General features: G+C 35.3%; 1 protein-coding gene across 17 annotated transcripts in view; it reads left to right on the forward strand.

The window, feature by feature from the left end:
- The window catches only part of ANKS1B (ankyrin repeat and sterile alpha motif domain containing 1B), an 895,010-nt gene that overhangs the window by 172,946 nt on the left and 694,831 nt on the right, over nt 1–27,233 (forward strand). For 8 of the 17 annotated variants that reach the window (XM_074326201.2, XM_074326199.2, XM_074326196.2 and 5 more), the window contains exon 9: nt 3,574–3,648. The exons of the other annotated variants lie outside the window; for them this stretch is intronic. In XM_074326201.2, the coding sequence (XP_074182302.2) occupies nt 3,574–3,648 (75 nt within the window). The remainder of the gene's footprint in view (nt 1–3,573; nt 3,649–27,233) is intronic. 17 annotated transcript variants of the gene reach the window in all.

Here is a 27,233-nt window from a genome sequence, read left to right on the forward strand (position 1 = left end):
TGAGCCTTAACATTAATATTTGTAAAGCCTGTAGTTTTGTGCCTGAGACGTAGCAGTCATTTAATAAAAGTTGTTTTTTTCTCCTTTGTGCATCCCACACACCTTTAACCATAGTCACACCCTCAGGTGTCAGAGCAACTCCTTCAAAATCTGCTCAAAGTATTTTGGATTAAAATTGCCTGATTGTTATTGATGTAGATTTTAGCACCAGCAGTAATTATTATAGTGTGAATCGTGCTGTGAGTGCAAGTATTGTTGGAATCCTTCAAGTATTCACCTCTAGGATAATATTGACCCATGACATTTGCTCTTTGGTTTTGTTTTTGGTTGTTGTTGTTGTTGTTTTTTTTTTTTTCACATTGCACATACCAAGAGGAATAAATCAGAAAATTTCCAGGACAATTATTAAAGAATTTAGGAGCCAAAATAATAATGATTTACAACCTCCAGTCAATTTAAATGTATTTTGGATGGCTTAGGAAGTGAGTAATGAGTTACTTTATCATAGACAAACAGCTTAATATTAAGACATTTATGCAACCAGGACCTGTGGTAGGCTGACTCATGGCTCTCAGAGATATTTAGGTCCTAATTCCTAGAAACTGTGAATGTTGCCTTATAGCAAAAGGGATTTGCAGAGGTGATTTAAATTAAGGAAATTAATATACAGAGATTACTCTGGATTATCTGGAGGGGCCCAAAATGTAATCACAACTGCCCTTATCAGAGGGAGGTGGAGGGAGAATAGACAACAGAAGGAAGCATGCAATGTTATGATAGAAGAAGGTACGGCACTGCTGGCTTTGAAGATGAAGGAAGGAACCACAAGCCACAGACAGCAAAGGATTCCTGTAGCTTCTAGAAGCTGTAAGAGGCAAGCAACACAGTCTTCCCTGGAACCTCCAGAGGAAGCAGCCCTGTCAACACCTTGACTTTAGCCCAGTGAAACTGATTTTGGATTTCTAGCCTGCAGACCTGTAAGAGAATACATTTTCTGTTTTAAGCCACTGAGTTTTGGGTAATTGATTACAGCAGCCAACTGAAGTAATACAGGATCTAAATGGTACCTGTTGAGAATAATGTAAGCCTGTATTAGCCAGCCCTCAGTACAATGTTAGATAAGAACAATGTGTTTAGTTATTTGCTTTTTAGGCTTTATTCATGACATGAGGTCATTAAAGGGAGACTTCCACACTGATGTACTGTGTCATTTCCAACCCCTGTCACCAACTTTATTATGAAACCATCTAGATAGCAAGGGCTGCCTTTGTCAGATTTCAGATTTTTCTTATGAGTCCCACTCAAATGAATCTGGCTTGCGAGCATTATTTTATGATGGAGACAGCTTGTCCAATTGTGACAGCTGCAAGAAACTGGGTGCTGACAGATTCAGACCCCACGTTAACCTTCACATCCCTTACGGAAGTTTTGATAAGTGACAGTCTGTCAGTGATGGCCCATTCAGCTCATTGTTCTTCAGGCGAATGATTCACAGCTGTACGTGGATTCTCTTTTGGAAGTTCTCCCACTCACACACACAGTTTCTGAGTCAGTTTGATAAAGACATCAGAACAGCAAATAACTAGTTTTTCTTTAACAACATAGTTATGATAACTCTAAAGCAAGAAAGCCTATGAGAGCTGGTAGGTGGAGAGTCGGATGCCTACCTAGCTGTCACACCGTTTTTTTCTGCCTCTATGATTCTAGTTCCCTGCTGCCCTTTCTTCCTGTACAATAATGTATACTTTGTTAAGCGTCACCATCTTGCCTCCCACACATCATCTTTTATTCTAGAATAAAAGCAAAGGAAATTTCCCTTTACCCAGAAGCCAGAGTTTGTTAAATATTTAATGTGTTAGCATTAGAATGTATACTTTTGGAGGGTCAAAAACTTTATTTTTTTTTTAAACATTACATTTTATTAAGTAGAAGATTTCTACTCGTGCGTTACCTCTTACGGCTTTTCCCTCTAAAATACCAAAGCGAATATCACTTTACCCTCTGGGTGATGTTTGACTGATGCTGCTAAAAATAGTAATTTGTTTAAATTCTTTAGTATTTGGGGGATGATCTTATGACTTCCTGATAATTGGTTGACGTAGCCCGGAATGAAGTCAACTGAGGTTGCCGGACCCTGGTGAGGCTGAGTGAGGTAACTAGGCCAGAGGTTGGGCCCTCACACTCAGGTTTCATACCTCTGACAAGCAGAAGTCAGCAATCTGTGTTTTCTAACACCCAGGAGTTGATGAGGTGCTCAAGTCATGGCCTTTTCTGGTTAGGTCCTGTATTAACCCATTGTTGATAGACAGTATTCACACAAAGTTAGTGGCTTAAAGCAAAAAAGATCTATGTATATACAATCTCATGGTTTTTGTGTCTCAGGAATCCAGGAATGGCTTGGGTCCTCCGACGTAGTCTCTCACAAGGCTGTCATCAGGTGTCCGCCAGAGCTGGGGTCTCATCTGTGACCCCGCAGGTGAAGGGTCCGTTTTCAAGCTCACATGTCAGTTGGCAGGATTCCGTGCCTGTGGTTTGCCAGCTGAGGGTCTGAGTTCCTTGCTGGCTGCCCTCTGTTCCTTGACTAAAGGGCTCAGTTTGGAAGCTTCCCCCAGTTTCTGGCCACAGGGACCTCTCCACATGACAGTTTACTTCCTCAAAGCCAGAAAGGGGGAGAGTCACAGACAGCATCTGCTAGCAAAAATAGAAGTTACAATCTTATGTAACATAACCGTGGAAGTGACACCTCATCACCTTTGCCATATTCTGTTCATTAGAAGCAAATCACAGGCCTTGCCTACACTTCCAGGCATGGAATTAAACAAGGGCATGAATACCACAAGGCAGGGGCAATGAAGGTCACCTTAGAGTCTATCTGCCACAGTTCCCCCAAACAGAAGGAAGTTTTAAGGGATTACCGACTATTTCATTTTTTAGCTTATCCAAGAGTATTCATAAGAACTGACACTTTAAATTCAGGCAAATTATGTAACAATATGTGAAAAGGAATAATAGTGTTAACTATGCCTGATGTATGGTAGGGACTCAATAAATATTTGAGGAATAAACTTTATGCTATATTTGCAAATCCATTTGTACATAAAAAGATTTCACTGGCATTATTTTATTTCCTCCTTACAATAGCTCTGTGAGGGAGGTAAAGCAGGAATTCCCATATAAAAGAAGCAGAAAATCATGGGAACAAAACGGGAAACTGTTAAAGCTGGGATCCAGATTTAGTGCCCTTTCTACCATAGTTTTTCCCTTGGCTTCTTTGGAGATGTGAGGAAGCTGACAGGAATTTCCAGTGGACCCAAACTAGGCTGGATTTCTCAAGCCCTTTCTGCCATAGCAGTTATAGGATACTTCTGTTTTTCAGTTTTAGTCAAAATGATGTTTGAAAGGATATGATTGAAAGTGTCAGATATGTCTATAGAATTTATTATTATTAAAACGGCAGTCTCCTGCCCATTTTCCTCTTATCACCCTATCATTTTCATCTTTTATCTGATTACCGCAGAATTTATCTTTTATGTTCTAACCTGTTTGTTTTACTACTTAACTTTTCAATTTTAGGTACTATCTACTGACTTCCCACTGTGGACTATGAGGACTCATCTCCCTCCCCACACACCACACAAGCACACATGTGTATGTATGCGTGTCCTATTACTATCGCTCCAATATGTAACTTGCATGATTTGAGTTAGATCGATCTTCTCTATTTACTTTGTTTGTTGACAAACATTATAATGTTTACTGTTCCACATAGTAAACTCTGATTCCTTTTTCTTTCCTTTACATGTGTTTTTTCCCCCCTAGAATTAATAATTGTGTTTTGTTTCTTCACTGTGGTTAGTTTTCTGTGTATATATAGCTCATATCTTAAGATAGTCAGGTTCATCAGGTATCCTATACATTTTATGTTTCTGAAGAATGTCACCCAAGTCTATTTGCTCAAATATGAACTGGTCACCTTCTTTCTACTCCCGCTGTACAGATGTCAGCCTTGGAACTCGCTTCACCATCGCTTGGGGATTCCTATTTCCTGTCTCCTGTGTTATTATAGATCGCCGCTTTCTACATCCCATCCCTTTTCTTGTTTTGATGGAGCGCATCTCCCAGTAATTTCCTGAAAGTGTATTTATTCAGAGTTGGAAATATAGTTTCCTTGAGAAACATAGGGCAATTGGTCATATTGTCTTCTAGACACCATTGTCACTGTGAGCTTTCTGTTGATTCAGTGGAGCTGTTTTGTTGGGGAAACTTTGATGTCAGTATATATAGGTCTTTACCTGTGAGCTGGACATACGATATCCCAGAAAATTACTCTTTCAAGCCCCTAATGGGAAGTTCTTATGGCCAGTTTGGGAAAGAGGGCTCGGGAATGTCAGCATCAGTATGCCTGTGTGTTCTCCATCACCCTAATTTCAGTATGTTACTCTACCCTAAATGGTGACTGGTTTAGACAGTTTCCCTCCCCAGAGAATAAACTTTCATTCTTTTGCAAGATTGAGGGAGAAATAGTCATCAGACTATAAAGAATGAGGAAAGCATATGGGAATCTGACTGCTGTTTAAATACCTTTCAAATAGTTCTTCACTTTTTTGGGCCTTTTTCTTCTCTACTTTTAGACATATCTTCTAGACATACCTGGTATGAAATTTATGAGACTTTTGTGGTATCATCAGGTTTTCAGTTTTTCCTGTGGCCTGCTTTGAATTGTTTTCTCATATCTGTTTGGTCATTTGTCATGTATCTGCTTTACTGATTTCAGAGTTTTGTTACTGTAGTCTCTTCTCTTGTTCTGCTTGTCTTTATGTATTTGTGCCTTTACAAATACATTTCTGTCATTTTAAAGGCATTTGGGGAGGAAAGGAAAGTAGACGTGTGTGTGTCTGTGTGTGTGTGGGGGGGGGGCAGAGCCCCAGAAAGTAGTTTACAGGCTCTCGGCCTCACGTGGAGGAGTGCTGGCTCGGGTAGTAGATGGCCGTCCGCTGTGGCTGATTGGCCGTCAGCTGTAGCCAGTTAGCCAATTAGCCGCTAATATAACTGCTGTGGCTACGCTAGCAGAGAGGGAAGAAGAAGAGGGAAAGAATGGGGGCTAGCAAGAAGATGGTGGCTGGGCTGGCAAGTGTGGATGGCGGTTTGCGGACAGTGTGAATCCAGCCTCCATTGAGAGTATAGTGCCGCCAGAGAGAATATAGTGGTATGACTCCCCTACCTATGGCTCCGTGGGTGTTCCTTTTTGGCCTCACCATATCCTGCGTTATGTGGGGAGCGGGAGCAGAGACCCCGCCGGACGCCCTGCACGACAGTGTGTGTGATCAATCTGCCCTTTTTTCCTATCAAATCTAGGAAACTTCCTCTAATTTGAAGGAATCTCAGAGATCTATGCTACTAGAAATTTAACCGGAGAACTACCAGACAGCTTCTTAGCTCCCAGTTTCTTGGCCTGGCTTAGGAATGCCAGTACTAGGTTGGAGAACCTCAGTTCCTGATGAGAGGAGGCAGATTGAAATCCAATTTAGCTTTAGTTAGAAATTGGCACAATTTCCACTAAATATATACATTTAATATTTATATTCATATATTTTAGTACCTATTGTGTGCACAGTAACAGGGAGATGAATTTAGCAATGTTTCAATGTCTTGTTTTGGGTAAGTTAGTTCTCTCTGGGGATACTCATTTCATTCTACTTTTTAATCGAAGCCAAATACTATGCTTGTTCCACAGGAATGTCACAGTCATTCCTCCTCATTGCATTCTCAGGAGGTGTGCAGGGGAAAAACACCTCCACCTGCCCCTGGAGAGGGGAAGCCAAATTCTCCCTCCCACGTTAGCCCGTAGAGGACTTTCCTTACTGTTTTGTGCATCCCAGCTTCCAACCCACCTGTCAGGGAACTGGGTTGATTATGTTCCTACTTTCTGTTCCTGTTTACACATCTGTTTTGCTGTTATTTAACTTCCATTTAGGAACAAGTTATACACTTTGGGTGGGCCTACACCAAAGTCAAGCTTGAAATTAACTTCTTTGAAGTACCAAATCGTGTGACTGATTTTAGCAATCATGTTATTTTTCTTAATCCATTATCCTTTGAAATTTAAATGTTAATGCAAATATGCCAAATGTAATGACTGTTATTCAGAGACGGATCACAGAAATACTAGTACATAATACCTTATGCCTCAAACCGAGTTAAAATTTTTCTTATTTTAGGTTTCTTATTCGATTTGTCAAACTTTTATGGTACACTTACACTGCACCAGGCTTTGCTAGTTACTGGGAATACGAAGATGTGGCCTCATGGATCTTGTGGGCTAGCAAGGGGGCACATTTGTAAAGGAATTATTATAAGACAGGATTAATGAGGCAGAAATATATCCTGGGAATAGAGTACCAAACCGGGAACCTCGTAGGGGAGAGCAGGGTTCAGCAGTGGTGCCTAAAGTGAGTTTAAATGAAGAGGAGAATAATGACATGTGAACAAAGAGGGAAGGGGTGGGAACAGCACATGTAAGGACATGAGGCATGAACAGGATAATGTGTTTTGGGAATAGTGAAGCTAAAGAGAGACACCCATAACACCTGGTAGGTGCCAGTCAAAATATAGAAACATTTTGAGAAGAGTAATGGAAGCCAGTTAATTGTTTCTTTTGAAAAGACTCTAAGCGCTCTGAACACATTAGATGTGATGTTACATTTACTATTGCAAATAATCAACTCTAATCATATAGGTTGGAGTGTTTGTTAGCTTTAGCTGTGTAACATACCACCCTGTACTTTGTAGCTTAAAACAACAACAATTTTTAATCTTACTATTTGCAGTTTGTCCATCTAGACTAGGATCAGCTGGGTGGTTCTTCTGGTGTGGGTTGGCTGAGCAGGTCTTGGCTGGCCTTGTTTATGTGTCTTCAGCCAACTGGTGCATCATCTGGGGCTGTCAAATTAACAGTAGCTTCAGCTGAGCAGGGATTCACTCTCATGTGGCCTTGTGCCCTCCGCTAGGCTAGCCAGGGGTGGCTCACATTGCAGTCTCAGGTCTTGAGAGAGTGAGTACATGTTAAAGCTTTCAGGAGGACTGACTTGGAACTAACACAACATTGCTTTCACCACAGCTTTTAGGCAAAACAAGTCCCTGGGCTAACCCACCCTTAAAGAAATAGACTCGACCTCTTAATGAGAGTAACTCCAAAGAACTGTGGCCCGTTTTGTAATCTACCATAGCCCATCAGTAAAATTTTAAATGTGTGGATAGCTGTGGCCATGTCTGTATAGTCATAGCACCGTCTCATTGCCCTACCTCCCACAACCTTATACAGAGAAACATCAACCTCCATACCTGACTTAGGATGACCAGCCATCTCTACTTTGCTCTGGACTATTCAGTTTTAGCACTGAAAGTTCCATATCCCAGGAAACCCGTGAGTTCCAAGTAAACCAGGACAGTTGGTCACCTTATACCTTGTCAACAGTGGTATAGTTTAGATTGGTCTAATTCAAGTCAGGCCAATCAGAATTATTTTCAGAAATTTTAAAACTGGAATCAAGAGTCAATCTTTCTTTCTGATGTCTGAAGAAACTTGAAGATATAAACGTTAGAAGTTTGTTGATTATGTTTCCTACCTTGTGAGAAAGAAAATGAACAATAAGAGAGAATGGATCTAAACTGACAAAGAAAAAGCAGTAGCATCTCTGTTGTTGATTCTTTTTTTTGTTTTAATTCGTTCTTATTGAGGCTCATCTACATCCATTTAAAAATTTTCCCCAGGATTCTGAAAAATAGTGCATTTCAGTTTATGATTAAGCTAGTTTCAGTTAGATTTCTGTCCCTTGAAACCCCCAAGTGTCTCTATTGGTACCTGGAAGTGGGGATGTAACTCTCAGGCCCTAACATACGGAATAGGCCAAGTGGGTTAGGAGAGCGGTTCGGATTCCTGGGTACCAGGGTGAGGAACTAACAGTTCTGGAAATGTGGTAACAAGGGTAAACTATAACATGTTGTTTCTTGGGACTGAGACCATGCACCCACCAAAGTTCAACTTTGTAGGAAATAGAACAGCAGAGTTTGTGGGTTTCTTGCATTACTCACAGATATTGCAGGTAGGAGATAAGCACCAGTTGAGCAGACAGAGAATGGAAGACTGCTCTGTAATCATTCAGGAAAGCCCCTTCCGCTTCAAGCCAATGGTCCAAGACTGTCAGGAGAGGTTTTACGGAACTGCAGAAGAGAAATTCTCTGGTATATGCTGAAGTTAGTTTCTGATTAGGAACTGTGGATCCTGGCGATTAGAATGGCTGTGTCATGGAAATACCAGGAATATCGGGGCTTTGGGGTCCTCTAACTCATTCTCGTACTTTGTTGAAGATACCCTGCCTGACTGAGGGGTCCCTTCTTTTGTGAAATGTCCCCTTTGGAAGAGGGACAACACAGAAAAATTACAGCATTAAAAAAATCAAACCTCATTACAATATTTTAACCTAAAATATCTTCTGTACAAACTTTGGTAAACTCAAAGTACATTAAAAATTAAACAGGAATTATTTAGTCAGAAGGTTTAGCCCTCTAAGCAAAAAATAATTATATTACGTCAATTTCTTATTTACTAAAGACTGGGGGGAAAAACCTTTTAGTTTCATTTTAAGGCAGCTAGATTTAATTCCTATTTCAAAGGTGCTTTCAGGGTTAGACTAATCATATGCAGGAAAATGCAAACAGCTTCTTTTAAGCATGCCTGAAGGAGAAGTTTTTACTGAATTAAATCTTCTGGTTACATTTATCAGTGCCAGCACCTGTTTGTTGAAATTAAAATGCAATGACTTTATCATTTTTTTCCCCATTTTACTGTATTATGTTTCAGTTACTTGCATTGATGAATATACACTCTCTCCCCCAAAGTATAAAATCTTGAGCAAGTCTTGCCAATTATTTAAATTTTGTATCTTATAACAAGTAAAGGGATTTGACCAGAAGTTATAGGGTTTTTAAAACTGCCATACAAGAAGGCCCCATCCTTCAACATTTATCAAGGGTATTATTTCCGTTCTGTCAGTAAACATTTATTGTACGACCAATGTGCATAGTGCTGCAATATTACCATCACCAAGTATTGCTGAAAGCCTTCTCGTTTACTGGACTTGGGACTAAGGGGATAAAGGCATAATTTTACGCTCTAGGATTTTACTATTTAAGAAAGGCAACACAGAAAATACAGAGAGGAGCAAAACTGGATGAATATATTAATTAAACAAGTAATTAAAATGTTTATCCAAAGAATCAGTTGTTTGAGAGGTAGATTCGAGGGTGCTGCAGTTTTAGATAGGAAAACAAACCAAAACCTCTCAGGAAAGACGGTTACCTCTCTTCTATGAATTAGAGAAAACTTTATGGAAGGAGTAGAATTTAAAAATGTGTATATATGTTGTGTGTGTTTGTTTATTCATTGCACGCATGTGTGTCCATGGTGAAGGGGGCATTGGTACATTTCCAAGTATAGAATGAAACTTGAGAGAATCACCAGCAGATTGCCTGTGTTGTTGAGTGAATTTGATTGAACCAGTGAGTGAATAAACATTGAGGAATAAGCATGTCTGTTTGAGACGGTAAAAAGAACAAAGACAGTAGGAGAAAAAGCTCTACAAGCTAGTCCAGTGTAGTCTGATCAAATACCTCCGGGCAGAACGTGTATACTGGGGATCTATTGACTAGTGGAAAACCATCATAAGGTCTTAAAGGGATAAATAGATAATTCATTTGTTATACTCTGGAAGTAATCAATTTAGCTGAGCCATTAAGAATGAGAAAGGATAAAACAGGTAAAAAAAAAAAAAAAAAAAAAAAAGAAAGAATTTTCCAAGAAAGGAAGAGCATGTGTCACCACAGGTGAGCCCTACGATTATCCAGCTTCTGTCTGCAGGAAGTTTACAGGCAGCAGAGCAGGGAGAGGGAGCCTAAACAGAGCTCATTGTCCTATGAGTTGCCAAGACAGAGTTTAGTCTTCCCATAGGTCGAGGTTGCTGGGATTTGTAGGACAGAGTACTGGAGAGGTGGAAAGTGTACAGTGAGAGACCTGAAGATGCGCAGAGGGTTCCATCAACTCTTTGGTTGAGTATGATCTGCACATTCAAGAAGCTGGGGAAAGAACCGGAATGCAGTTTGCTGAACAATTCCAGGAGCTCACTTAAACTGGAAAGATTTCATTTTCCCGTCAGCCAGAAGAAGAGACCTAACTCATGTGATACGGGGCATTGGATAGAGCACTCAGAAGTCTCCCCTTAATAATGGTGATGAAGTATGTTCTGGAGCCACCCCAACTAAATTCAAAAGGCAGCCTCGAAATAGTCAAACTGTTCTGCAAGTAAATAAACTATGTACCTGTAAAAAGTAATATAACAAAATCCAGCACTTAACAATGTAAAATTCACAATGTTCAACAAACAATAAAAAACTACTTTGCAAGCCATGAAGCAATAGCGTGGAAGAAAAAAGAATCAATCATTAGAAACAGATGGAGAAATGACAGAGATGATGGGTTTACCAGCCAAGGGCCTTAAAACTGGTATTACAAGTGTTATAAATATGCTCAGGCATGTAAAGGGATACATGAGCATGATGAGAGAAAAAAAAGGACTCATATGGAACTTCTGGAGATAACAAATATGATAGCTGAGATGAAAAGTACACTGGATGGGGTTGATATCAAGTGTACTTTTAGGACTGGAGCAGAAAAGATCAATGAACTTGGACATAGCGATAGAAACTAAGATGAAACGGTGATGAAAGGAGAACTGACTCTGGGTACTGAACACACAATGCAATACATAGATGATGTGTTATAGAAATGTACATTTGAAACCTATATGATTTTACTATCCAATGTCACCTAATACATTTAATAATAAAAAGAATATTTACTAAATAAGAATGTCTACTAAAAAAGAAGAAAGGGGTGGAGAGATAGAAAAATTAGTTGAGAAAATAATGTTTGAAAATTTCAAAATTTGATGAAAACTATAAGCCCACAGATCCAAGAAGCTCAATAAGCCATAAGCAGAGTAAACTTAAAGAAATCCACACCAAAGAATGTTAAAATAAAATTGTTGAAAACCAGTAATGAAAAGTCAAAAACATCTACAAGCAACTAGGAAAGAAGACATGTTCCAATTGGGGTACAAAGACAAGAATTAAAGCAGACTTCTTGTCACAGACTATGTGAGCCAGAACTAATGAAATGAAATCTTTATTTAAAACAATGAAAGAAAAAGCTGTTGACCTAGAATTCTATTCTCAGTGAAAATATCTTTCAGAAATGAAGGTAAAATAAAACATTTTCAGACAAACAAATGAAGAGAATTCACTGTCAGCATACCTCTATCATAAGAAAGATTAAGAGAAAATCTTTAGGCAGAAGGCAGGATAGATGGTATCAGATGGAAATTTTAATCCACCAATCAATGAAAAGCTCCAGAATGATAAATATATGGATAAATGTAAAAGACAACTGTCTTGTTTTTTGATCTCCTTAAAACATAATTGAATGTTTAAAGCAAAGATAATAATGTATTGTGTGGTTTATAACGTGTAGAATTAAAATATATGCTAATCTGGTTATTTTTTCTTTGTAATTAACCTGCTTTTTTTTTTTTTTTTTCCTCTAGAAAGTGGTAAAATTTTATGTTTAATCTTAGAGTTCAAAAACTTATCAGGTTATCTTTAAATGTGTGTGCCTTCTTTGGAACTAGTAAACTCTTTTCATCTGAACATAATTTCAGATTAGGAAAGTTTCTTCTATTTTTTTTTTTTTTTGATGGCTACATATTCATTTGTTTTTATCCCATTATTCACAGATTTACAAGTGCTAAATCGTAATGCCTATTAGGATATTTTAATCTGTGTTTTCTCCACTTGGTTTTCTGAAACATTAGTGTTTCTTCAGTGACTTTCTTTTTTTTCATTTTCTTGACTGAATTTAAAAATTTACTCTTTATTTTAGTTCTGGAGATTCTTTCTACATAATCTAACTTCATATCTTTAGGAGATCACAATACATTGTTCTTCATATTCCCCCCCACCCTCATGTTCTTCATTATTTTTTCCTCTACTACTTTTGTTGATCATCTAAGTCTCCTCCTTTTAAGCTGCTCTATCACATAAAATGGCTTGTTGAGCTTTCTCTGCCTTCATATTGTCAGGGATGGGATCCTTCAATGATAGTATTGCTCAGGGTTTTGGAGGCTCTTGGGAAGTGGTAATTGAAAAACAGTAAATGACACAAGTGCAGGATTTACACTCAGATTGCTTTCAATGGAATTTAGTTGATAAAGGAAGATTTCTTTATTTTTTTGTGCAATCAGGGATAGATTGTACTTAACCTAATACTATACTTCTTCTCCAATTAAAAGTAATATCTGGCCTTTTTCAACAAACAGACAGAAGTTTCTCTCCTAACTCAGGGATATCCATGGATCTGTGACATTTCTTCCAAGTTTTATGGAAGACGGAAGTATAGAAGAGGCAACACTCTCACTCCTGGCCAGTAAATGTCAGGCCAGAGCTGTGGTATTTTTTTCTTAGGACTTGAGACATCAGGTGATTCAAGGTTTGTCTCCAGACTCCAGAGTAGTTTTCGGTTCTTTTTCGTGTTGAGCAGCCAGGAGCTTAAGAAGGAGCAAGAATGGATACTATGGACACAGGCTATCTTCTTCCCTGAATCACATTCCTCAATCTATACTTTTCCTTTGGAATTTTTATGTATAGTAATAATATTCCAATGTATGCAGGTAGCATGATTTCATTATTTCCTGTGGTTAGACATTCAGATTGTTTGCAAATTTCATTATAAATAATGCTTTAAGTATCTTTGTATAAAAAAATTTTCTACGTACATATCTACCTTTCTTATGCTTAGATTGGTAGAAGTGAAATAAATTTTTCAAAGCATAATATATAGTTAGTAATATTTGACACATTATAAAAGTATTCCAAGTTAATTGTAGAAAGTTTGCAAAATTTAGAAAAATGTAAAGAAAAAAATTGAATTGACCATTATTTCACTATTTAGAGAAAACTTTTATTAAAATAAAAAACCCCACAAAATTAATGTGCCTATGGTTTGTTATATTGCTTTTAAAAATTGTATTATAATAACGATTTTCCATAGTATTATTTTCTGAGAATATGATTTGTAAAAGCCTTTAAATATTTCATCATATGGATAAACCCTAATTTATTTAACAGTGTTTTTGTTACATTGGTTTCTTTCAGTTATGTGTATTTATGACAGTAGTATAATAACTATCATTCAACATATATAATACAACATAATATAACATTTCTGATTTTTCCTTTTGTATAGATACCTAGAAGTGGAATTTGTGAGAGATGAAAGAGAAGAAACTTTTAAAGGTTATTTGTACATATTAAAAACTTACTTTTCAAAAGATTTTATCAATTTACATTACCAATTCCAAGCCCCTCATCAGCCTTGAATGCTATGGTTTAAAAAAACAAAGTTCAGTTTGATCAGTGAAAGATATCTCTTTGCTATTTGAATTTCAGTTTCTCTGAATTCTAATGAAGTTAAACATTTTTTTATATGATTAGTGGCCAACTGTATCTTAAAATAATCTTTTAAGCCTTTTATGTGTTTTATAATTAATATCCTATTTTACTTATTTACTTATGGGTTCTTTGCATATTGAGAATACTATTACTTTGTTGTATTCATTGTCAATATTTTTCCAAGATTATCATTTATTTAAACATTTTATTAATACTGCTCAGAGGCATTACATTTTTTATGAAATGATGTTTCTAAATAATTTCTTTTATTATATTTACTATTATCTTTATTAAAAAGTCGTTTTAAAGAAAGTGGTTCTTTTTCTCACAAAAAACTTTAATTCACATGGTTTCATTTACTATGGTATGTAAAGAAAAGTTTAAGGTTTTTCTTTTTCCAGACATTTAAGTGTATTTCCCACCATAGTTTATTGAGTAATCCATTCATTCTCCATAGATTTTTGATGCTTCTTTTTTCATGTATTAAGTATTTACATAACAAAGATTATATCTGAAGTTTTTCTTCTCTCATTGTTGCACAAGTACTATATAGTATTTTACTTTTTATAGCACTTATTTCCTTTTTCAGAATTTCCTTAAAATTCTTCTTTATTTCTTTCTGGTGGATTTTTTTATTCATCTTTTCCCTAGACCCAACTAAGATCTATTAAGCTTATAACCTACTGAAAGAGTCGATGGAAATTTTGATTGTGATTGTAACTAACATACTTTTATTTGAGGATGTTTTATTATTTTGGGAACATTCAGTGTTCTTGATCAAGATCATGTTATTTCTCTATTTAAACTAGTTTTCCTTTGTTTCTCAGGCATGTATTTTTATGCTTAACAATCTTATGCTTCTATTTACGTAGGGGCCCCACATTCCTTATTAAAGTTACCGTCAGCTGTTTTGATTGTGATTTTTAATATTTTAAGATTTTTTATTCCTTTTCTATTATATATTATAGCAAGTTTTGCTAATATATAGACTGTTAATTTTTGTGTTTCTTTTATAACCAGTAGCCATATTTTACCCTCCTACATTATAATAATTTTTAGCAGCTCTACTACTTGAGTTTTATAAGTATGTAATTTTTTCACCTGAAAATAATGATTATGTGATATATTTCATAATTATACATCTATCATTTAGGATATGATTTTTTTTGCTTGTGTTTTGCATTAGCTAGAATTTTCAAGACATTAGATAATAGTGATAACGGACATTGTTGTTTCCTGACTAATTTTAATGTTATTATGTACTGTTGATTCTTCTTTAAGTATCCTTCTCTTCCTATTTTACCAGATGTCTTTGTGAAGAGGTTTTTTTAGTTTTATTAAATACCTTTATGACACCTATTGAGACAGTGTACCTTTTTCTTTTTTAAAATTTTTTATCGGGGAATATTGGGGAACAGTGTGTTTCTCCAGGGCCCATCAGCGCCAAGTCGTTGTCCTTCAATCTAGTTGTGGATGGCGCAGCTCAGCTCCAAGTCCAGTCACCATTTTCAATCTTAGTTGCAGGGGTGCGTGCAGCCCACCATCCCTTGTGGGAATTGAACCAGCAGCCTTGTTGTTAAGAGCTTGCTCTCTAACCAACTGAGCTACCTGGCCGCCCCAAGACCGTGTACCTTTTAACACATTTTTTGCGGGAAATGAGTAAACTCGTCATATCGCTTTTTATACCAAAGCGAGGGACACAAGAATAACACATATTTTGCACCTCTTTTTAAACTAAAACACTGAAAGTTTCATAGAAAAATATCAAATAGATCGAAAGATATGAATATTTTACGGAAAGTCTAATTTTGGCGAGGAAATGTCAAAAAAGCCCTGCGTTATGATGCGATTTGGCGGGAAAATGCCCGTTTACAAAGTTTAATTGACCTATTGCATTTCCCCCTTAAATTTTTGTTCCTCATTGTTATTATGTAAATATACTGTTGGATTGTTCATGCTATTATTTTTATTTAGGATTTTTTTGATGCAGAATCATTTCACTCTTTGTTGTTTAATAACAAAGATGCTTTTCTAAACATAAATTTATCACTGAGCTTTTCTTTGGCATTTTCTTACAGGTTTTAACATGCCATTTCTTTTTTTCTTTTTTTAAAATTAATCATTGTCAATTTTATCCTTCTTCATTAACTCAACAGTTACCATATAAGTATTTGAAAGAGTATTTTGAAATCTGTAGTTGGTAAGGTTTTTTTTTCAAGTTTAATTTTTATTATTAATTTCTAGCACTCTTCTTTTGTTTGTTTTGTTTTGGCATTATAATGAGAAGAAATAAAATTTATCGTCTTAAGAAATGAAGTCTTTTATGGCATATTTTAGGGTAATTTTTGTAAACATTCTATAAATGTTTAAAAAGAGGCTTTGATACACCTGAAATTAACATAAAATAATATTGAATATCAATTGTAATAGAAAAAATATCACAACAAGAGACTTTGATCTTTTATTTTATTTGTTTTCTTTTTCTCTATCTTTCACAGATTGACAATAGTGTGGAATGGTGTCCCATTATAATTATTTCTCTTTTATTGTATCTTTATATTTTCACAATTTCCCTTTATATTTTGATGCTGTTATTTGATTAAAAGCACAATATTTTTAGGCTAGTAACTGAGATGAAAGACTCTGAGTCCTCGTTTTTATATCTTTAAACATGGGAATAGTATTTTCATAATACAATATGTGGTTACTTTGAAGATTAAATAAGACAACAAACTTAAAGAATTTAGCACATGTCTTATACATATTAATCACTCAATAAATGGTAGTTCTTGGAGCCTAATGTTCAGAGTTGCTCTTTATAATTTTTAGCTTTTATTAATGTACAAAAATTAGTCCTACTCTATTTAAATCCATTTTTAACTATAATTTCTACTTTATAATTAGTAGCCTACAACTTTGTTTCGTCGTTGGTTCCTAATACACTTGTGTTTTATTGCTGCCTTTTTTTTGCCTCTCATTACATAGGCTACATTTTGTTTATTTTGTTTTTACAGTGAACTAGAATATAGAAATTCTTATTTTAATTTAAATAGTTATTGGCTTAAAGTTTATCCAGTACTCTCTTCAAACTATGTTTTTTCAGTTATCAAGTTTAAAGACAAAACAATTAATTTGACTATAATGAGAAATTTAGATTCCTTTAATTTGCCTTATTTGCAGTTCCAAGTAATTGTTAATTAGATCTGAGCCTATAAACCTTTTAATATAAAAGTTATTTTAATCTTATAAACCTTTCCTTTTTGGCTTTTACCTTCAATTTTATAACCATGGTAACAAACATTATTATACTTAGAACTTTGTGTTTAATTGATTTAAATATTCAGCAATTATCATTTATGTTGCATGTTTTTGATTCCTTAATTTGTCACTTGGTGGGGTAGAATTTATCCTCAAATAGAATAAATTTGTTCTCTCAAGAATTATTCATAAGAGCTGTATTTTCTTAGTCTTGCTTTCAAACATAACTAGTAAATTTGGCAGGTATAAAATTCTTGAGTTACATCTGTGCACTGTGAATAATCTGCTGACATTTTCTATTATCTGAGGCTTTTAATACTGCAAAATTATAAAAATAAAATGTCAGCATGATATTTTCCATTAGTAGATATGGTGGACATTGGGTTTTAAAATTTTCTTGTTTTCTGGATACTTAGGATGTGAAAACCTTCTTTTTGGCAAAGATCTCCAAATTACTTACTACAGTTATAGCAGAGTTGACAGTCCACTGGTGTCTTTTCAGTGCCTGAGTTTTTAGGCTTCTCATTGATATGTGAGCTACCCAATACTTACATAAATATATTGGCTGCTTTACTTAACCAGAGTCAATTTCTGTTATTTGCAATCAAAAATTCTGATGAGAACAGTAGGCAATCTGAGTGCTCATTCTGAAATTTGAAGAGTTTATTCTTTTTCCTTACAATTAAAAGATTGTGCCTGAATATGTCTAGACCTGAATCTTTACAATTAGTTTTTCCAGGCTCTTGCTGTAGACCTGCTCTTTCTTGATTCTAGAAAGTTTTCTTCTATTCTGTCTTTGAGTATTTCCTTTGTGTCTACTGCTCACATTTATTCGTCTAGGATTATCCATTCTTAAACTTGATTCATTTGCTCTACCAAACATTATACATATTTTCATCTTTTGGGGGGGGATGTGGGCCAGTTTCTCCAATTTGGTGGTCAAAACACTAATTTAATTTTAGGTATGTAATGTTAGTTTGTCTCTTAGAGACTTCCAAAAATAATTCATATTTTGTAACACATTATTCTCTTATGTCAACAAGTTTTATTTGTGTCTTTGCCTCAGCCTTAGCCTGCTCTTTTCTTATCATTCCCTGCTTATGTTTTTGTGTTGAAGGTGCCCAAGACCACCTCCAGATTTTATGATTCACTAGGAGGGCTTATAGGACTCAGCAAATAATTGTACGCAAAGTTATGATTTATTACATTGAAAGGATAAAAGGAAAATCAGGGGCTAAGTAGATGGAATGATGTCTGGAGAAAGCAGGTACATGCTGCTAATGGTCGTCTTCCAGTGGAGTCAGACAGGATGCACTTCATTTCCTGGCAACAAGTTGTGACAACACTTGTGAAGTGTTGCCAGTCAAGGAAACTCAATAAAGAATCAAATCCCAGATTTTTCTCCAGGGCTAGTCATGTAGATGCCCTCTGCCTAGCATGTGCACAATTCCAGACTCCCAGAAAGGAAATCAGGTGGTCAGCATTGTTTTCACAAACAGTTTAGGCCCAGTGAACCGCTCTTGTCAAAGTGATGGGAACTCTTCAGAAATCTAAGTTCCCAGATGGTATCGAGGGCTGCACTTGTAAGCAGACCTTTCAAAGTATAGTCAGGCATGTTACGTATGGTAGCTCTTTTCTGCAGTTTCATTAGTGGCTATTTTTTGAAACTTTTAAAAGATATCAGATACGTCTGCTAAAATTTCCTTTTGTTTCTTATATAAAATTAATTTCAGAGATAAGCATGTATCCTAGAAAACATTTCTTTTTCCTTATGCTGCAGCATCTTTTAATAGTCTCTTCCTTTTTGAGAACTTTTTTGCTGTTTGCTCATTGTTAAATGAAGTGAAGTCTATATAGACTTTATATTTCCAATAGGTTATTAATGTTCTTAATTCGATCTTACTTTTGGGTCTATTAGTTCCCAGTCTCAAATCTAAACTTTAAAAATAAGTTGATATGAACACTCAATTTATGATGCCTAGCAAGCATCCATTTAGAGAGATATCTTCTAGGGCGAACTTTGACCTCTCCCTCTGACTTTTGTGTTTTTATGGCTAATCTAGGGAACCAAAGATAGTTTTCTGTCCCTTGGAAAATGTTGTACTTTAAGTAATCCATCCCTTGGTGTGAACTGCTGTAGTTATTCAGTCTGCTTTTCAGTAGCTGGCTACGCTTTTGGGATGCAGCAATATTCATTGATTTCTGCTTTCAGCGATGGTGCATACTTGGCTCTATCCTTACTAAAAGATATTCTTTCAGTTTGGATCACATTAGGAGACAGATGCCACGTAGTCATTCAAACAGGCAAAGCTTAACATAAAATATTTTTAAACTATAATAGGAGAATAATTATAAAAATGTAAAACAAAGTATAAATGTATTCTGTGACTGAGGGAGAGTACCCAAGAAGGGCAAATGTGGAGGAGAGCCCTTCTCCACAAGGTTGTGATTCAGACATTGCTGGAGAAGGTATTCGTTGCAGCCCACTAGGTGGTGCCTCCATGCTTGATTGAGGTGGCCCTTCTGAGTTGTCCTTCAGGTTGGGAGGAGGGGGCTGGACTTCATTGACCAGTTATTAGTTGCAGGCTGCCCCAGGGAGAGCCTTTGACTTTAGGCAATGACAAGATGGCACTCTGTGGTGATAGAAGAGAGACTTAATGGTATGGCACGGGGTATGTTTGGTCAGAGTGGTGTATACTGGAAGGGGGTTTTCAGATGATGTAAATCCATAGCTGGGGAGCGAAAAAAAAATCATTTATTCTGGATGTAATTAGTTTGCCCTTAGGATGATCAAGGTGGAGCACTAGGGAATGAATCAACAGGAGCATCTGGTAAATCTGAAATTGCTTGATTGTCCTGAGTATCTCCCACTTTAGTATCTCAGACTGATGAGTTATCCAGCATGAATTTAATACCTCAGCTAGACAGGATGTGGCTCAGGCATTTCAAGTCAGACATTTGGTCTGGTATCTGGGAGAGTTCATTAAATGCTAGCAGATGGCAAGAATGTTGCACAGGCAGAAGGATATTGCCATGTTTTTCAACTTGTCCTGGTGCATCTGGAAGGTTCTCTCTCTCTCTCTCTCTCTCTCTCTCTCTCTCTCTCTCTCTCTCTCTTTTTCTCTCTCTCTCTCTCTTTAATTATCTCAAAAGAGAAAGGTTTTTGAAAACACTCAGCATTGTTAACTTGGTTGTTAATTAAAGGTAGTTTTTTGTTTTTGAAAAAACTATCAGTTTTGATTTCCTTTGATAGTGTAAATTAGTTAAATATTTCAATCAAAAAGCATTTATTTGGTGCTGTTGAGCATATAAAAGAAGCACATTAAATTCAGGGTTCACATTCCCACCTGTGCCACATACTACTCTAGATATTAGGAATACAAACATAGGTAAGGTGCAGACCTCCCCCCTTTACCAGCTGTTACCCCAGAGAAATAATGCTATGTTAGATAGTATTGTTTATTTACTTTAAATCAGTTCAAAGTTGGGCCTTGAGGTGAGAGATAAACTTCAAAGGTTTGAAAGATTTGCTTCTGAAACTTTCATCCAGACCCTTTTCTTCTCTCCAGTATGGACACTATGATGGTCACTGTGACAGGTAAAATTGATGAAGATGCTTTTAAGATTAGAAAATAACCTAAATCAAAATTTATCCTGAGCATAAGTCAATTATAAACCAAGACCACAGACCTGGAAAATCTCTAGCAGTACATACAGCCTTTAAAAACTTCATAAACAATTTAACTTTACCGGAAAACAATCTCACGAGGTATATTTAACACACACACACACACACACACACACACACACACACACACACACACACACACACACGAAACCAGCAATAAAAGTACCTTCTGTGGCATCATCATTTCTTATATTACAATGTTGTGTGTATTCTAAAAGAAACCTCATATCTTTTTAAAAACATAAGTTAGAGTATTTTTAAGTACTTAAAAAGACCTTTTTATATCCTGCCAATTTTTGTCTCTTGAGTCCTGATTACCAAATTGTGATCTAGATTCCAGTTTTGTTTACATCTATCACTTTCACATAACATATACACACTTTACTCAGTGGATTAGTGTGATCTGTCTTTGTGCATAAACTGGGGGAAAGGGAAATCATATCTATGCTTTGAGGAGGCCTTGAGATTTATTTTTAGTTTGTAAAGCTTATTAAAATTCTGTAAATTCTGTGCTCTGATTGGTAAGGGATTAGACATATGGTTGTTGCAATTCTATTATTTACAAAGAAAATTTGACTTGTTCTTTTGTAATTATTTAGATTTCAATATTAATAGTTCATTATGCAAGTTGACACATTAGTTCTAAAGTTATGTAAGTGAAACCAGTGTAAGGGAAAGTGTTTTATTAAAATAAAAAAATGCTGTATAAGAGTAACACCGAGACATAACATTTAGCACACACATCTCTTCATGGGTGTTATGATTTTATTTCATTATGTGAAAAGTATTTCGTGATTGTTAATGAAAGAATTTGTGAATAACAAACATTTAAAATTTTTCTTAATTGGTTTAACTTAAAAGATTCTATTTTAGTTGTTCTGACCATTTATAATTTTCCTTTGTTATGTTCTCCATGTTTTTTTTTTAATTTACAAGACTTTATTTTCTGGGCTTTTCTTATTGTCATTAACAGAATGTTTTGATCCTGCAATTGAATCTGGAAACTCTAACATGTCTAACATCTGCTGTATTTTTAAAATGGGATTTAATTTTTCAGTCTTACTTTCTGTGGCTTTATTGTTTTTTATGGGCCCATGCTGATAATATTAGTCCTTTATTTCCATTCTCCTTTGAGCTGAAGTTAAGAAATTACATTCTCCTGAAGAGTCATAGTAAAACATATTTTCTCGTTACTAAAAAAAAAAAAGGACGATTGCTTATTGTGTAATTTCCTCCACCCAGTAATATGAGTCATGGAAGTCACCCAAAAGGATCAAATCATTAGTCTGAACCATCTATCTCACATCTCTTAGCAGTGCTGTGTCCTTAACCTACCCTTGTCTATATTAATATTAACAGACTGTGCAAAATCCCCAATTTCTATTCCTATTTTATTTATTCTACTTTGATTTTGTGCCATCGTGACCTAGAGTTAATCAGTTTTCTGCTGACCTAACAGACTTAATGTCTAATTTGTATTCATTTACTTTTCAATACAAAATGCTTCAGTTGTAAGTTTTGTTACTTTCTGATGGTTTAATTAATATACATTTCAATTGTATTCTTTGCTATTCCAAAATGTTATTTTCATATAGCTGAACAGTTGCTTCCCCTGAAAATGGATAAAAATATAGTAGTATAATAGAAAGACAATGTGTATAACAAAAAGATGACAAATGCCAATTAATATACTATTAGATATTGAAAATGGTAAATTATTGCCATTTAAGAATGATAATTTTTATCTTGTGATTGTGGAGTTATTCAAGGATGTTTTTTCATATGTTTTCCTGACCAAACGTACCTTTTATTAGGTTGGTGCAAAAATAATTGCGGTTTAAAAGGTTGAAAATAATTGCAAAACCTGCCATTACTTATGCACCAACCTAATATTTTCTGTTTTTCAGTCCAATACAACCCCGACCCCCCGAGACACACACACACACACACACACACACACACACACACACACACACACAAGAGCATATCAATATTTACATACATACTAGCACTTCGGGCATTTTTATTTTAGAGATAATTTTCGGGAAAGAACCAGAGTTGTCAAGTCAAACATATGTGCATATAATGTGCCTAGAACAGTGTTAGTCATTTTGAGGGTTACACAAATAATAGAAAATATTGTCCCTAAATCATAAAGATAAGTAATACTTCATGGGAATGTAGAAAATAGTTTAGAACAACGGATTTGAGTGTCCAAGACCATCTGTACTATGAGAATTCAGAGAAGAGAAACAGTCTGTGAATCCTTTGTACCCAGCCACATAGAGGCTTTCTTGTTTATAATCATCATAGAATTAATAGTAGAAAATTATGCCTTGGCAAATGTTGAACTTATTTGAAACTACCCATTTTATACAATGGAGCCCCAATTTATATTTTCTGTCTTATTTTCTCACTTGCCCTTCCTCATACCTGATTTGTCAGACATGGAAAGGATGTTCACATGGCCACGATCACGCAATCCCTCTACCCCGTACTTATCCTCTCATTCGCTCAGAATTTTTATCTCATGAGGTGTTGTTGCTTAAATGTTGGCGCTTCTCTGAATTCTCTCCTCTTCTTTCGCCAGTTGGAAATAATTACTCCTTCGTTATTTCTCTAAACACCTTATTTCTGTATCTCTGTAATGCTCATAATTTTGGCCTAGTTTTACTGTCTAGTTACATATCTACATGGGTCTTTATACTTGGAATTCAGTTTGTATTTATCATTCCCTTCTATCACCCTCAAGTGTAGTCTTGTAGATAATAGTTGCTGATCAACAGAAACTTAAAAATCTATAATGAGTTTGTTTGATATAGTGCATATAAATCATATAATTTAAATTAAATTAATTTGAGATAATTAATTAATTTTATATTAATTAAAATATTCCCCACAAGGAAACTTCAGGCCCAGATGGTTCACTGTTGAAAATCCTTTTTTAAAATAAAGGATAAATAATGGATGTTCCCAAGTTATTATATTGCAATACTAAAGACATTTCACTCGCACACAAAACTATGCATCAATACTACTCATGAACACACTATCCAAAATCAAACAAAATAGTAACAAACTAAGCCCAGCAATATGTTAAAAAAATATTATGCATCATAACCAAATGAGGTAAATGTCAGATAGGCAAGGTTTTTTTTTTAGCAATCTAAAATCAATGAATGTAATTCACCTTATCAACAGAATAAAGAAGAAAAAATATAAGTAATTATAGGAAAAACATTTATTCATGATACCAGCTCTCAGTAAACTGAGAATAGTCAGGCTATTTTTTCAATGATAATTGATTCCCAAATCCCCATTCATCCTTTGTACCTTATTATTGTGTGTCTTTGGGGAAGTTACTTAAGGTCTCAAAACCAGTTTCATTCTTTTCAGATATTCTAAAATTTATATGCAAAGTCAGAGGGCCTAGAATAATCAGAACAATTCTGAAAAAGGATAGATTTGGAGGACTCTTTGATTCCAGACTTACTATAAAGCTACAATAATCAACTCATTTGGTATTGGCATAAAGAAAGAATTACAGATCAATAAAACAGAAGAGAGGAGTTCAGAAATAGACTCATACACATGGTCAATTGATTTGAAAAAGTTGCAGGGCACTTCAATGGGGAAAAGATAATTTTTTCAATGAGTTGGGCTAGACAACTTCTATCCATATAAAAAAATTAAAATAGACCTCAACCCTTAACTCATGCTGTACGTGAAAATTAACTCAATGTCGACCAAAGACCAAAATGTAAAAATAACAATATTAAACTTAGAAAATATGAAAGAATATCTTTGTGACTTTGGGGTATGCAAAGGTTTCTTAGATATTACATAAGCAGCACAAAAGATATATGCCCAGAATAGAGAATATATATATATATATATTTTAAAACTTACAACTCTGGACATCCACATGCAAAGGAATGAATCTAGACAGACCTTATGTTCTTCACGAAAATCAACTAAAAATGGATCACTGTAAAAAGCCTAAATGTAAGAGGCAAAACTATAAACCTCCTAGATGACAACAAAGGAGAAAATCTAGATGACCTTGGATACAGTGATGACTTTTAAAATTCAATACTGAGGGCATGATTCATGACAGAAATAATTGATAAATTTGACTTCATTAAAATTAAAACTCTGCAAAAGACAATGTAAAGAGGATGAGAAGATAAGCCATAGATTCGGAGAAAATATTTTCAAAACATATATCTGATAAAGGACTATTATCCAAAGTAAACAAAGAACTCTTAACACCTAACATTAGAAAACAAACCATCCGACTAAAAATGGGCCAAAGACTTTAAGAGGCACCTCACCAAAGAAGATATACAGATGGAAAATAAGCATATACAATGATGCTCCACATCATATGTCATCAGGGAAATGCACATTAAAACCACAATGAGATATACCATTACACAGATAGTAGAATGGTCAAAATACAGAAGACTGGCAACACTAAATATTGGGTGGGATATGAAGCAAGAGGAACTCTCACTCATTGCTGGTAGGAATGCAAAATGGTACTGACTCTTTGGAAGACAGTTTGGCAATTTCTTACAAAACTAAACATAGTCTTACCATATGATCCAGAAATCTCTCTCCTTGGTATTTACTCAAAGGAGTTGAAAACTTATGTCCACACAAAAACTTACACATGGATATTTATAACAGCTTCATTTATAATTACCAAAAGTTGAAAGAAGCCAAGATGTCCTTCAGTAGATAAATGGATAAACTGTGGTACATCCAGATGATGGAATATTAGTCAGAACTAAAAGGAATGAGCTATCAAGCCATGAAAACACAGAAAACAAAATCTAGTGCATGTTACCACGTGAAAGAAGCCAATCTGAAAAAGCTACATAGTGTATGATTCCAACTACAGGACATTCAGGGAAGGGCAAAACTTTGCAGACAGTAAAAACAATGGTTGGGTTAGGAGGATGGATAGGCAGATCTTTAGAGCAGTGAAAATACTCTGTATGATACCATAATGATGGGTACATGTCATTAGACATTTGTCCAAACCCATAGAATGTACACCACCAAGAGTAAACTGTAATATGAACTATGGACTTTGGTGATTATGTTGCATCACTGTAGGTTCATCAAATGTAACAAATGCACTACTCTGGTGGCGTAGTTAATAATTGGAGAAACTGTGCATGTGTGGGGGTAGGGGTTATATGGGGATTCTCTGTACCATCCTTTCAATTTTGCTGTGAATCTTATACTGCTCTAAGAAGAAAAATCTTCAAAAAAAATTAATAACATCTTACAATTCTACAATTCAACAACAAGAAGTCAAATTAACCCAATTAAAAATAGGCAAAGGATTGTAAAGATTTCTTTCACACACACAGAAAGTTCCGTGTATGGCCTTCAAGCACCGGAGACGATACTTATCACATTTGTAATCACAGAAATGGAAATTAAAAACACTATGTGATACCATTACACACCCATTAGAATGACTAAAATTAAGTGTTGCTTGAATGTGGAATTACTAGAACTCTCATACATAGCTAATGGGGATGTAAAATGGTACAGAGATTTTGGAAAATGTTTGAATAACTTCTTACAATGTTGAAGATACACACTTGCCATCTGAGTTGGCATTTTGGTGTTTACCCAAGAGAAACAAAAGCTTATGTCCACAGACAGACTTTTCTATGAATGTTCACGGCAACCTCATTCGTAGTGGCCCCAAACTGGAAGCAACCTCTGTGGTCCTCGATAGAACAAGGTGTAAACAAATTTTGAAATATCCATACCTTGGAATACTACTTTGCATTAAAAAGGAATAAACTACTGATAAGTGAAAAATAGAGATGAATTTCAAGACCATTATGCTGAGTGAAAGAAGCCAGACATAAAGTATATACTTTATGATTTCATTTTTTATGAAGGTCTGGGAAAAAGCATGTCTAACGTGATGACAGAAAATGTATTTCTGGGGCCAGGGGTAGATGAGTATTGACAGGGAAAGGAGCACGAGGGAACCATTTGTGATGACGGAAATGATAGCTATCTTGATTATGGTGGTTGTTACACAGGTTTATACATTTATCAAAAGTTGTCAAACTGCAGATCCAAAATGGATGCATAGGATGTATTTAAATAAGGCCTTAATAAATTTGATTTTTAAAAGAAACTATTTGAAAAATAGTATTTGTTTATATAAAATGATCTGTCATGAAGGGTAGCGTAGTTTCCAAAAGTTACACATTTTACCCTTTACACTAAATCTTGCTGAAAGAACAACCTGAACTTGAATAAACTTTCTACAGTAATCTTCACTTTTTAAAAATTAGTCTCTTGTGGATAAACCTGACATCAGTTTTGATTTCTCTCTCTCTAATTTTGCAGTAATAAACAGTATTATTAAGCCAGAGTCAGCTAAATGAACAAAAGTTTTAAGAGATAATAAGAACATACAAATTGATTGTATTAAAGTAGAATAGCAAACCAAATGCATTCCTCTGTGAAGTTTCCCAGATGGCTATGCAAAGGATGTCAGCTATACAAACAGGTAGTAAGTAGGTGGGGACAAAATGTGTTGAAACAGAGTTTTGGAGGAATTACAATGAACCTCATGTACTACTAAAAAGAGAACAACTCTCCTTAATCTAGTCTTCAATATTTCTTGCAATGAAAATAATTGCTTTAATAGCAATTCTATCTTTCAGTAAACATGAAATACTTT

Source organism: Rhinolophus sinicus, chromosome 1 (assembly GCF_057876585.1).
Source record: "Rhinolophus sinicus isolate RSI-liver-muscle chromosome 1, RSI-T2T, whole genome shotgun sequence".
Taxonomy (NCBI): Eukaryota; Metazoa; Chordata; class Mammalia; order Chiroptera; family Rhinolophidae; genus Rhinolophus; species Rhinolophus sinicus.